Source organism: Nicotiana sylvestris, chromosome 2 (assembly GCF_000393655.2).
Source record: "Nicotiana sylvestris chromosome 2, ASM39365v2, whole genome shotgun sequence".
Lineage (NCBI taxonomy): Eukaryota > Viridiplantae > Streptophyta > Magnoliopsida > Solanales > Solanaceae > Nicotiana > Nicotiana sylvestris.
This window is the reverse complement of record NC_091058.1, coordinates 65,002,517-65,016,877: the sequence shown is the minus strand read 5'-3', so window position 1 is coordinate 65,016,877 and position 14,361 is coordinate 65,002,517. Positions and strand designations below refer to the sequence as shown.

Sequence of the window (14,361 nt, the reverse complement as noted above, 5' to 3'; positions counted from 1 at the left end):
TGAATTTTTTGGGAGTAATTCTCGTATAGAGCAAAAATCACGTGCTTACAAGGAGTTAGACTAAGAATGTCATTGGTTGTCTATTGATGTAGGGCTTTACTTGCTAGTTTTACTATACCAGCCATATATTTCGTATTTCGTATTTCGTATTCTGTATTTAATATCTCTTATATTGTGGTTATTTTATTATGCATTTTTATGGTACTAATATATCGGTTCCTGTTGCTTTTTTGAGCCGAGGGTCTCCTGGAAACAGCCTCTCTACCCTTCGGGGTAGGGGTAAGGTCTGCGTACATATTACCCTCCCAGACCCCACCTGTGAGATTATACTGAGTCGTTGTTGTTGTTGTTGTATTTTTTTTGAATATACACTAATTAGTAATCATATATTAATAACTAATTGTAAAAATAATTAATATATATTTTCAAAATTAATAATATTTAATTTAATTAATTATAACAACTAAAAATATTTTTTTTGTAAGAATATCATGGAATGCATGTTTGATAAAATAAATTAATATTTATAAATATAATGTCATAACATTATGCAAATATTCGACAAAATTAATCAATAAAGACCATTCAACTTGTCATGAAAAATTATTTACACCCCTAAACTTTACGGGTGTCCTAACACCCCACTATTGTTAAAACAGTTGTATTTATTTACTCCTTCCTAAGCGCTGGCCTAGCTATATTAATTTGAGTGGGAAACACGCGCTTTATTAGTAAGCCACGTAATTAACATGGACGACACTCAACAAACTGTCTTTCCTCTATCTAATTTTCATAGCACATTATATATGTCCTTGTCATCTTCCTATCTTTTCTCCTCAATTCAAGAATTCTAAATATCAATTCATTCCCCACTGAAAATTCAGAAAAAAAGCATTACATAAAAACCAAGAAAAAAACAGTGTTCAATTCAATGGAAAAATCTAGTGAAATAACATTATATTTCATGACAAGTTGAATGGGGTCTTTATGCATTTTCTCTAAATTCTAACTAAAAAATGAACAACATGCAATGTGAAATAACAAGCCAATACTACTAAAATAAGTAAATTGGAACCATAAATATAACACAATTTCAAAATCCCCCCCCCCCCCAAAAAAAAAATTTAACATATATCAAATTCCAACATAATAAAAATAAGTTCCAATACAACTTAAAATAAGGAAACATAATAAGTTTATAACCTCATTCAACAATGAAACTCTATTTTAATGACATCACTCATTATATGCACAGCTTGTTAGTGACTCATTATGTCTAATATTAGGATGAGTAATTTCAAAAACTAGAATAATAACGTAGTTACGCTAAATAAAGAAAATATAATATACGAGCAATTATATGGAATCACAAGAAGTAAAGGTAGAGAAATAATAAATAAATAATATATAAAAAGATATTTTTTAAAATTTAAAAAGAAATTAGAAAGTAAAAATAAAAAATAAAAAAATAATGGAGATAAATATTTATAAAGAAAACAAATTTAAAATAAACACAAAAAGGAAATAAATTAAAAAATAACCTTGTAATTACTACCAATTCTCACCTCACCTTTGAGAATTGGAGAGTGTAATTACACCTCTCCAATTACACCCAATTCCTTGCCAACCAAGTAATTACTTGGCCAGACAAACCTGCGAAGTTGTGTAATTACACCCAAAACTAATTCCTATGTTTTTCCAAACATGCTCATAAAGAAAATCAGATGGTGCTTACAGGTTTTCTCAAGTATACAAGTATTCAACCGAAATGATTGACAAATACAGTCAAACTCCTCTCTAACAGTCGCGTTTGTTCCGATATTTTTTTGATGTTATACTGAAGTGTTGTTATAGAGGACATATATTATAACATAGCATAAACAATTGGTTCCGACAAATCCTTGGCTTTATAATAAATGACTGTTATATAAGAATGATGAGGTCTGACTGTAGTTACAACTTGGAGAAACAAAGGATTATCAATGCCTTGTATTCAACTTTGGGAATTCGATGTTTTTGTTTGATGCCGATAGTAGCGTCCAAATCAGCTCAAACGCTCCTCGATTATTCCACTGGGTAGCAGTTACTCGGGAAGAAATCACATAGTATTTTTTGTCTTTGCTTGGAATTGAATGTTTAATACTTCGTTCTTTATGGCTATTCTAAAATGGGAGAACCAAATGTCTAGCTACTTCAAGAAGGAGCTTTGAGAAATAAATCATGCAGAATAGGGGTTCAGCATAGCACATACATAGATTAATACCAACAGCAGAAATAAACCGCATTATGGAGAAGGAAAACAGTCGGAATCCTTCACAAAATCCATGCAATGAAGAAAAATGTCTGTGTCATTCACCAAATATACATACTTGAATCATTTTTAACAATAGTACTTTAAATAATGGCAGGCCACAGAAGTTGAACATCAGTTTACATGCGATGTTTACATCAATGCGGAGAAATGAAAAACTTGCAGGCAACCAAGCTTGATTCTAACCGGGGGGCCATTTCAGCTGTCTCCCACCAAGTACGTGCAAGTGAAGATGGTACACGGATTGACCTATGCGAGAGAGAGAGAATAAGTAATTACTTCAGTAACTCTAAGTACTTTTTTTTCTTTCTTCAGTAAGTGCTGTTATGCTTTTTTGGATTCCTAAAGATGCAAACAAAACTTAAGATGCATATGAGATGTAAATAGCATGGTATTCTCTTCATTGTTTCATACAGAAAATTCCCCTTTTAGCACTGAGGTTCACATGTTTGGAGGAGAGTGGGGGAGTATTTGAAGGGAGATAGACTTACATGCAGAGGCACCACTATTAATGACAACACGAAAGCCATCGACAATGCCTTCTTTCTCCGCTACTATCTTGGCAGCATAAAGGAGGTGACCCAATATATCTTCATGTCTTTGTTCAGCCTTCAAAGATTGGAACAGAACCAGTTGCAAGACATCAATTACCAGAGGAAATGGCACAGAAATGAACATCAGCAAAATTGACTTTTTTCCGGATGACAACTGCTAAGTTGCTAACCTATAAGGTTGTTCACAACCCCTAGATTACACTCTTTCCCTAAATACTTCTATTCTTTATTCAGTAAAATCATCACTGCAAACTACAAGCACTTTTCACATACAAGAGCCACCACTGCATAATATCATGCAAAAATCAATGCAAGGTGGCTGCATTTTACATCCAAAATATGTGTCTTGTCTTAACAAACAGGACTCTATATATCTCAATTACAGGGGCAAAAGCCAGTACAAAAAAGGGATATCAACTTATGGAGATATTGTGGTCATCTATTTCTGATGTGGGACAATAAGTTTAGATTCTCACACCCCAAATTTTAGTAGAGACCATTTGTGATTTGTGGTATACCGAAAGTCAAGATGCACATTCCTTGAAACTAGGCAGGGAATGTGTTCTCACAGTAATGATATTATCAGAAAAGTAGATGAAGAAAAAAACACCACCTTTCCAAGCTCTGTTAATCCATCCCTCGACTTCGGGATAACTAGAACATGAACGGGAGCTTGAGGATTGATGTCGCGAAAAGCAAGAACTTTTTCATCCTCATATACTACAGAGGCAGGTATCTCCTTTGCGATGATTTTATCAAATCTGAATGCAGAAAAAATTTAATCAGAATGCGGTGAGCCTAGATGATCACTCAGTCACCATGTCTGACAGAAATTATGCAAGTCAAGCTGTGGATGTTCATGTCAAATGTACAACTATGAAATAAGAGCTTAAGCAGCTCGTCTAATTAACCAAGATCAGTATAATCATTCTTTCTCAGGGAAGGCAATCAAGAAGCATATAAACAAACTATTCTCACGACAAACACTTGTTACCTTGTAAAATTCAAGTGTCCAATTAACTTTAAATCTTTTTTTTATAGTACAAAATGTATTAGATGGAACAGTTGGAGGCCAACTATGAGGTAACATCTTGAACAAAAACTGAACGATGATATTTAATGAGAATTGAAGTACTTATTTTTTTGATAAGGGACAATTGAAGTAATTATTTGAAGAGTCTGAATATCTGATTACTATCTAGGTCACATCCTTCTCAAAAGTAGACATCTGTTGTTCTTTTTTTTTTTTTTTACAAGGGACATCTGTTGTTCTTAGAAATGCATTTCTAGTTATCATCTACCATAAGTAACCAGGAATTCATGGGAAAAAAATAGCAGATGTTGTAGCAATCAGCCTTTTTATTTTTACTGACTGCTATGTGCGTAAGAAACCCTATGTACCAATGCATCTGATTCCAAAATCCAAACTCCAGTTCTTGAGGAACCTATACACTAGGGAGGTTTTTGAAATGAGAAATGCAAGTGAAAGGACACCTATCCAAAAGAAAAGCACAATACACAAAAGGATGCAGAGTTCAAAATAATGGTATTGACTTAAATTTTTAGCGCCAATGACTTCGACCTTTTACTTAAAAGATAACTCTACAGTGTGATTCTTCTTCAATAATTATCTCCAGTAGTCAATAAAATTAAAGGACTTCTATTTCCATAGTAAGGAACACTTAAATTCTATAGTCCAATCAGAAAGACTGAAAGAGTGATACAAACATCCTGTTAATTTGTTTCAAGTTTTGACAATCTAAACTTATTGAGTAATAGAACTATCCACAGGAAAATAGTACATGGTTGGAGCTCCAGTATCAGCATTTACGGCAGCTGTCCTGGCAGTTGCTTCCTCATCATGTGCAGCAGCTACATAAGACCTGTCTTTAACAAAAGAAAACAAATTTCAATGAGAAACTTGAAGAGGAACTCTGGGAGCAGAGAAAGCGCATTCTAAATTACAAATATTCCTATAAGTAAGCTCCTGATTTGCATTTGTATTAATTAAACATAGAAAACGTTTATCATAACTTTTTACGCTCAGGGGCTACGCTAGAAACTTCTTTTCTAGTGCAGAAATAGTTTTTATAAGTATTTTATTGCAAAAGTAGTTTATAAGATAGTGACGAGACTATATCAGATTTTTGCCTGAAATTGTTTGATAACAGTGATCTAGTGTAGAACGTGAAGATTTAGGATACGACTTGATTGCTACTAATTGGAGTTTACATAACATGTAAAATCAACTAATCTATGTAAGTAGTACAAATTCATAACTGAGCTTGCGAGAATAATCAAGCTCGTATTCCATAGGTTAAAATTAAACAAAGTAGTTCACAGCTCTAGCCTCTACTGATCTACTCGTAAAGGCACTAAAGTTCCTATCTCGTGAAGTCCGTCCATGCAGTTGATAAGAGCTCATCACTACCAGCAATAGAGAAAGCATATGAAAAAAAGAAACTTCCATGCCAAACAATACCTTTCCAATTACAAGATAAGGCTCTACCCAGTAACCACATAGAAGATTATCTCCCATGCACAAGTTACTACAGGTAACACAAACTCACTGACAGATATAGACCCTTAAATAATGTATTCCTGATTATAATTTTCCTCGCAAAGGATTTTAAACACATCAAAAACAATTAGGAAATCCTTATGAGAATCAAAGTATTATCTCTATGATATGTTGGAACAGTCCAAGTCTGGTTTAGAGCCTCAGTTACAGCTTTAAAGAAAGAGAATGACAACAATGAAGAGAATTTGCATTCAAATGACAACTGACATGACTACTGTGAGCACGTGATTTTTGTTTCGCACGACAATCGCTCCAAAAGAAATAAAAAATAATAATTGGCCCTGCTGTACAATTTTCGGATTTCTGTGCGGCACTTTGTTGATTTATTTGTGACTTTTGCCCATTTTTATTTTTTCTTATTTATTTATTTAAAATACAAAATGTGTGTGTCAGGCGTAATTCGAACCGTAATCCGGTCGTTAAAAAAAAGAAAATCATAAATAGGCATCTTTGTCCGTGATTTTGATTTGTTTGATTTTACCTGTTTTGAAATATTTTAGTGTGTGTGAATAATTGTATTGAGTGTGTATTTAATTTTTAATTTGATTTTTTGCTTAATTTTGTTTTTAAAATAAAAAAAAAAGAAAGAAAAGAAAAAGAAATAATCTTCTTCCGGATTGGGCCAATTTATTAAAATTGGCCCAAAACAAACAACGTCCAAACCAGGCCTGCCCGGTCCAAGTCCAGCTGATGCATAGAGAGTCCAAACGACGTCGTTTCAATCCAGTGTGGTCTGGGCCGTTGATCTCAGATTGATCAACGGCCAAGATCACATTTCCCATACCCACGAACAAAACCCGACCCGTTCCACACGGACCAACCCAAACCCCCATTAGTTGAAACGACACCGTTTCCCCTAAGCCCTTAGATCCAAGCCATTGATTTCAGTTGATCCAACGGCTGAGATTAACCCACTCATTCCATATATAAACCCTTTAACCTTACCCTGCCCCCCCCCATCCGACACCCCAGCCTCCGTCTTCAACTTCATCCCCATCAAACCCTAGAGCCGCCCCTGTATCCCCCACCATGAAAACCGGCGGCATGAACGCCGGTGACCTTCACCTCAACACCATAGAACCCCCTCACCACCCTGAACATAGACCTGTTGACCGCTTAGTTCGAATCATCCCCTAGGTCCTCGAATCTTCATTTGAAGATTCGAGTCAAAACTCGGTTTACACCAACCAACCCCAGCTTCACACCAGATACTCCCCAGACCCCCCTCGTGACCAAACCATACTTGGTTTGGTCCGAATCTGACCAGGGAAGCATGAATCCCAGATCTGAGTTTTGGAAATTTTGTAGTTCTTCGTCACTGGTTCAACCGAAGAGATTAAGGTCTAATGGACGTTAACCAAAGTGTTTCTCATCTGAGAAACACTTCGATTAAAGTCCGTTCAGCCTTAAGAAAGGTCTGTCCAAATCCGATTTTAACTTTTGATTTTTCGAGTTTTAAGGTGAATTTGCTTTTTTCCTTTTACTTGTTTTAGTCCGTGTGATTTGTTTTAAAAGTCTGTTCATATTTGTTTTAATTTTATCAACTTTTGTTTGTCCACTTTATCTGAACCTCTGTGTTTGTCTAAATCCCCCCTCCTATTCTGATAAGGCATTATGTATTTGTTGTGCAATTAGTTTGAATTTCAAGTTTGGACTGACTAATTGACTCCTCGAGTGCATTTCTGCTTAGTCAGTATAATTCGAACCATGTATCGATACTGTTTAAATGTCTGATTTTTTGCTACGATTGTGTATGTTAATGCTAATATAGTCGAGTCGACATGTGTCGTCAATTAGTTTCAACTGTCCGAACAATAACAAATCGACTTACTTCTGCTAAGCATTTGTTGAATCAATTAAGAACCAGTTTTGTTTACTTATAGCTGTTGATTTGGATCAGTAATGTAAAAGGGATGTTTGGTTTAAATTCTGCATTGGAGGGCATGTGCACTCTTGCACAGCATGTGCATTGGTGCACCTCATGTGCTTTGTGCACAACCTGTGGCCTGCATAAAGGTCTTTGTTAAGTTTTAAATAATTTGACAGCATATGCTGTCAGATATATTCTACTGCCCATACCTTGCTTTAGTTTAAAAGTATTAAACCTTTTAAAAGTTAAGTCTGCCAGGGAATGTTGATGGGGGTTAATACTTAAATAACTAATTGGAATCTGAAAATGAAAAAGGCACATGGGAGGAGTACTGTGATATTAAAAAGAGGCCGTTAAAAGGAGTAGTGTTGAGGCTTATAAAAAGGGGCACATTGAGAGATATAAAAGAGGGATATAGATATACAGAGAGGGGGATAGAGACTGGACCTTGAGAGCTGAAAAAGAAAAACACACACACAGAGAAGAGAGCAAAAGAGAAAAGGATACCACCTGGCATTAAGGAGAGGGATACAGAGTTGGAGAGACACCTAGAGGATTAGAGGCTAGAGAACCCGGAAGATTTGAGAAGAGAAAAGACACACACTGTGAGGAATTTTTGAAAGAGAGAGTGGAAATACATACAGATATATACACACAGACAGAAATAGATAGAGGGAGGATAACACAGGAAAGAGGAACTGCATCTTTCCTCTTTGTCTTGATTCTCATCTGGCCGGATTTCCCTGTTCCATATCGATTTCTTTTGAGTTCTGTTTGAGATTTTTAGTTGTGTGTAGCATCAGTGCATCCCCAGATCTGTTTTGCCTAAATTCTGATTCATATTACCGGGAACTTGCCACACTCTGTCATCTTTCATTGGTTCCAGCTGCATCTTGCACTGGGATTTTGCTTTCTATTTGGTTACCTGCTGTTGCTGCTGCTATTTGGTTTCCTGCTGCTGCTGACCTTTCTGCTTCACTTCTTCTTTGCATTTCAGTATTCAGTGTTTTCCAGGTACACATTTCAAATCCAACTTTGGTGTTAACTGTAACAGTTCAAAAGCATGAAATGAAAGGAGTTCTTGAAGAAGATTCAGATGTCTGTTTTGTACTACTTGTGATATACTGATTTCTGTTGTATAAATTGATTAGTGTGATTCAGTAGTGAAAGATTAGTTAGACTATACTTAATCAAGTTTAGTTTTTTTGCATCTTAGTTTCTAGTTGTTTGCTAAGTACAAGATGTAATGGTATAATATATAGAAGGTGTGGATAATTGGCATAGAACTTTCGACTGGATTCCCGTCAACTAATGACATGTATAGGATAGAATATTTCCACCTACACAATAATGTTCTGTGTTATTTTCTTTCCATTTATCAGGACCGTTAGGCAACATATAGGTACATGTTCGAATCCCCATTAGTAACAATGCCTAGCATTCAATTTCCTTAACCTAGCTTAAATAAGTCTAGTTAAGCTCGATTCGAGAAAATGTTCGGATTAAGTATTGCATTCCATCCACCTCCATATAGCTTCTTTGTTCAACCAAAAATATTTCATAAGGTATGGCGTCTTTTCATTTTATAAGTGATTAGAAATTGATAGTAATCCGTTTTTGGTCAAAACATATATTTCAATTAGCATACATCTTTCCTTCTTCTATTTCTGGAAACGAAAACAATAAGAAATGTAGTCATTGTAGGTTTTATCCTTTTTTAAAAATAATGAGACGAGCCTCGCCAAATAAAAGAAAAAAAATGCAAATTGCGGGGCCTTCAACAACTAATCATAATATTTAGAATTCGGGCTAGGCCGTTTAGTGAATCTCATGGCCTTCTCAGAAAATAATAACGCGTTAGACTCTTTAGGCGCGGCTTAATTAAATTACATTCTTAAATTCGGGTGCGCATTTATGTGACCCAAATTCAAATCTCAACGGAGTCGAAATGTGTTAACAACTACGGGTGCATTGATTGTGACGTGGTTCGAGATGCATTTTCACGACGTTGCAATTCTATAAAAATAAATGATAATAATAAAAGCGGTTTAAACTTAATAAAAGCACATAAGTCACAACATGTATTTAAATCAGATATTTAGCCATTATAACAATTTAAGCGACCGTGCTAGAACCACGGGATTCGAGGGTGCCTAACACCTTCCCTCGGGTCAACAGAATTCCTTACTTAGAATTTCTGGTTCGCAGACTTCATTTGGAAAAGTCGAAAATTTCCTCGATTTGGGATTCAAGATAAACCGGTGACTTGGGACACCAAAAGCCAAACCTTTCCCAAGTGGCGACTCTGAATTAAATAAATAATCCCATTTCGAATATTGTCACTTAAATTGAAAAAACTCCACCCGCGCATTTAACCCTTCGGGGCGGGCGCGCAAAAAGGAGGTGTGACAACTACAATCACTTATTATGCATGTAATGTAGTACTAAAAGAGATTAAGAGAAGCAACACAGAAAAAGCATTCCACTTTGAAATGAAAACAACAAGGACTCAAACTACCAAGAACAGTTATCATCCCTCGATGAAGATGACCTATTCGAAACCTTCAGTAGCTCCACCACACTGTACAATCTCAGACAACCAGCACAGGAACTTTTATGAAACACTTTTCATTTGGCAACAACCCGTAATGTTTTGACACCATTACATTTCTATATACAACTGTCAGTAACTCGAAATTTGACATGTTGTTTTATCTATCAAATGAACTGTCAACCACTACTTAAATATATTCTTCAACTATCACTAATATAATTTTGCAAGTCAAATTAATATCTTAAACACCATAATTAAAATAATACAAGAAACCCACTTTGCAGAAGCATGTCAAGAAATGATAGATTCCTCAGCAAAAACAAACAGAGTTAATAGTACAACAGCTCCAGCATGCAGTACAAGCTCACCCCCACGAAGAACAACACATAAGCAATGTCAGTTTAATCGAATATGGATATAATTATTGAACCGCTAAAGAGTCAGGTTTTCAAGAGAAATTTACAAAACCTGAGAGAATGAAGGGGATGACGCAAGGCTGGTGGAGTTGTAGCTATGAAATTTGATGCCTTTATGAAACCCAAAGCTTTTACTATTGAAGGGCCTCTGCAAAATCACATCTTTCAATGAGTAGAGAGGGAAAAAAAAGGAGAGAGTGGGAGTGGGGAGAGTAAAATGTACCGCAAAAGGGTGAGAGAGTTTATCATAGCAGCCATGGAAGTGAGAGAAAACGAAAACGCTGCAATTAATTGGTCTAACAGATGAAATTGAAGAAAATCTAAGGGTCTCTGAGCAATTACTTTTATTGCGTAATTTCCATGATTATAATTTTATACGTTTCACAGCCGTGGATCGTACGGCAATTTTTTTTTTTAAGTAGTACTAGTATGGCGTAATTATTTTGGATAGAATTCGTAAATACAATTTTCAACTCATAACATTTTCTTTTTTGGAAATTTAACTAATTGCAGTTTTTGTTATAAAATAAAGACTATAAAGTAAAGACAAATATTAAGAGAGACTGATATATTATTTGAATTCAAACTGATGTACATACTAAACTGAAATCTATTCTATTTATAGAAGAAAGGAAGCTGCTGTGTAAGCTGCTACTATACCAGATATGGATAATCTTCTACTGAGAGCAATGTTTATCCATAACGGAGTACTGAAAGGATAAGCTTATTGTACCCGATATGGATAATCTTCTACCGGGGTAATGTTTATCCATAACTGGGTACTGAAAGGATAAGCTTATTATACCCGGTATGGATAATCTTCTACCGGAGATAATATTTATCCATAACTGGGTACTGAAAGGATAAGTTTATTATACCCGGTATGGATAATCTTCTATCGGGGGTAATGTTTATCCATAATTGGGTACTGAAAGGATAAGCTTATTATACTCGGTATGGATAATCTTCTACCGGGGGTAATGTTTATCCATAACCGGGTATCGAAGTGATAAGCTTCTTCAGGAAGCTTATTTCCAATAAAGTACTTAAATAGATAAACATATTTACGGTGGAGTCCCATATGGATAAGCTTCTTCAGGAAGCTTATTTACAACGGAGTACTAAATGAACATCCATAATATAATATATTTATAACACTCCCCCTTGGATGTTCATTAAAAGATAATGTGCCTCATTAAAACCTTACTAGGAAAAACCACGTGGGAAAAAATCCTAGTGAAGGAAAAAGAGTACACATATTTAGTAATACGCATTGCTGGCTGCCTCATTAAAAACCTTATAAAGAAAACCCTGTGGGAAAAACCTTAGTAAAGGAAAAAGAGTACATCGCGCATTTTACTCCCCCTGAAGAAAACCTTATTTCAAATATTTGAGTCTCCGAATTCCAATCTTGTATACCATATTCTCAAAAATTGATGTTGATAAAGACAATCTGTTGGATTGTCACTTGAACTAATTTGATGCACATCAATGTCACAATTTTCCTGAAAATGTATCGTCGACGATCATTTTGTGTCAGTTCCGAAGCGACATAACTTGTGGAGATCTCATCACTTTCTTTATTTTCAGGTACCTGAACTTTTTCGGGAGTTTCATGAAATGTTATGTCGTGGGCTCTTCTAGAGCTTATTTCCTCCTCATTATGATCATTTTGATCATTAGCTCCTACTATTTTTCAAGGATTGTTACCTTTGGAACCGATTGGTCTACCACGCTTCATGCGTACAGTAAACTCTATCCTTCAGGGACTTTAATTTTAATAGGAGCATTTGCAGCTGAAATATGATATTTAATTTTGGATCAGCAAATGCTTCTGGCATTCGACTTGAATTATCTTCTAAGTGAGGATCATGATAATTCGATTCATATAGCATATTTTTCAACTGTTTATTCCATCCCCCAAATGTTAGAAAAACTAACATATATCCCTAATCATCTTTGGGAAACATATCTTTGTGTATTATGGTAGAGAAATTAATCATATACCACGCAACAAAAGATAGTAAAAATATTTGGTTTCTGATCCTAAATCAATTGTGAAGGGAGGACTTATCATATATTGTTGATCTGATGCATACAAGTGCTGCTATATGCAATTTAGAAAATCTTAGACCAACACATGAAGCTTTGTTCTCATAAGAAATGGTTTAGCCATTAATAGGAGGTATTCAATGCTAAACCAGCTTGGATATAAACCAGCATTATCAAGATGAACTGTCTTGATTTCATAATCTGAAAATTATGCTCTTAATCGGGAAAAGCAATTCCAAATGCCAATCTGCAGGTTGACAATAATTACACATGTAACCATCTCATATATGCACCTATAAGTGGTTCACATGATAGGTGAACGGGCCCATATTCACCTTTTATATATTTCAGAATCAGGGGTCTTAGTCCCAACTTTAGCTGGTATAATCAATTCATTATGAGAACAAGCAACACATGAGAATTCCTGAAGAATCTTCTAGTTCTTTAGTATATGCTTATCTGAATTCTCAAATAGCTCATTTAAAAATGGCAAATGAAAACTTCAAGTTTATCATGTCATGTGCTATCTCTTAGTAAACTTCTGGTTTACTATGGCATAAACTTTTGCTTTAGTAAACTTCTTGGTTTACTGTGATACATGATATAGTACAAATTAAAGAATAAGGCGGGTAACTTCTCACATACATATTATTTTACCCCCTATGATTGTGGAAACATGAAGATTATCAATCTTCCAATCATTTGTAGTCTCAATATGATAGCCATTTGTATTAGTAAACTTCAGGTTTACTACAACATATGTTTTGACCATAATCATATAATATGAATGACATATTTGTATATAAGCTCTTCGAGAGCCTTCATTTATTATCCACAATCTAATATTTATCTGGCACTACTGGTGTCATGTATTCTTTAGGCAAACATTTAGCTCTTCAGGAGTTGTTGATACATTTTGTACTATCAAATATTGCTCAGACACTGCTGGTGTCATGAGAGAAAATCACAATCAAATAAACAATGTAAAACAATTGTTTAAGCACACGAAAACTCCTCTTCATAATATTTTTCCACTTCATGAGGCAATTTCAATTGTGTTACTTCTTCAGGAGCAAATTTAAAATACGAAATATTGAGTATATATTCTCTCAATTATATTAACTCTTCTGGAGGTGAATTGTAATGTATTCACATTAAGAGCGCGTTCATATTTACCCGACTTATTAGTATTGTCACATTCACTTCAGGGAATGGATTAATATTATCAAAAGTTCCCATCCTTCAGGAAATCGAACATAATTATCTGAATGCGCATTAATCATATCAAATTGTGATGCCTCAACCTCTTTTAAAATATTTACTACTTCAGGAGCAAATCGAGGCGTGCATTTAATATAGAGAATATTTATGTAGTTTATCTTCAATTGTAACCATAGAAAGCCTAAATTATCATTTCTGGTGATCATAGGCATATACCATTTCTGGTACTTAACAAAATATAATTACAATGAGATATACGAAATATAATCACTTCTTGTGGTTGTATATTTCTTGCAAACTCTGCTAGAGTTTAAGTTGATCTAATAATGTTATCTATATTTTTCAAAATGACATAAACAAGATATATTATAGTAAACATCATTATCAAATCATAATTTTTCTTTATGTACAACAATTACATAATCATACTATCTATTACAAATAACAAAAATTAAAATATTTACATTTTTACAGATTCACCACCGATTACATGACTTGTTTCTCCTTCTGGGAGTGCAAGGTAATCAGTTACATCCAAATGCATGAAGTCTAAATTATCTTCAGAAATAAAATTTGCTTCAACATTTTTCTCTGTTTTCTTTAGGGAGGCTTGATAAAGCTCAACCGGGTGCTTTGGCGTACGACAGGTACGTGACCAGTGCCCTTTTTCTCCACATCTATAGCATGTATTTTCTGCATTTGGTGTTTGCACCGCTTCATGCTTTTGTTCCTTCCTTTTCCACTGCTGGTGGTGAAAAGTGTTCTTTGGTGCATTATTATTACCATGATTAGAGTTTCTTTC

The 14,361-nt window shown here is 34.8% G+C and overlaps 1 protein-coding gene across 1 annotated transcript; it reads right to left on the bottom strand.

Annotated features, from left to right (window-relative positions):
- Positions 1–2,312: 2,312 nt before the first annotated feature.
- Positions 2,313–10,634, bottom strand: LOC104231459 (14 kDa zinc-binding protein). Its single transcript, XM_070167941.1, has 6 exons — positions 10,510–10,634; positions 10,339–10,434; positions 4,668–4,748; positions 3,479–3,626; positions 2,803–2,920; positions 2,313–2,560 (listed from the first exon to the last, which is right to left on the bottom strand). The coding sequence occupies exons 1-6, from the start codon at positions 10,542–10,544 to the stop codon at positions 2,493–2,495; spliced, it is 546 nt and encodes a 181-aa protein (XP_070024042.1). The 5' UTR covers positions 10,545–10,634; the 3' UTR covers positions 2,313–2,492.
- Positions 10,635–14,361: the final 3,727 nt, after the last annotated feature.

Excerpts from the sequence above, each read along its gene's own strand:
- LOC104231459 (XM_070167941.1), bottom strand. The coding sequence starts at position 10,544 with ATGGCTGCTATGATAAACTCTCTCACCCTTTTGCG. Across the intron at positions 4,749-10,338 it reads CATCCCCTTCATTCTCTCAG|GTCTTATGTAGCTGCTGCAC; the intron begins GTTTTGTAAATT and ends TGTTAAAGACAG. Across the intron at positions 3,627-4,667 it reads GATACTGGAGCTCCAACCAT|ATTTGATAAAATCATCGCAA; the intron begins GTACTATTTTCC and ends TTCTGCATTCAG.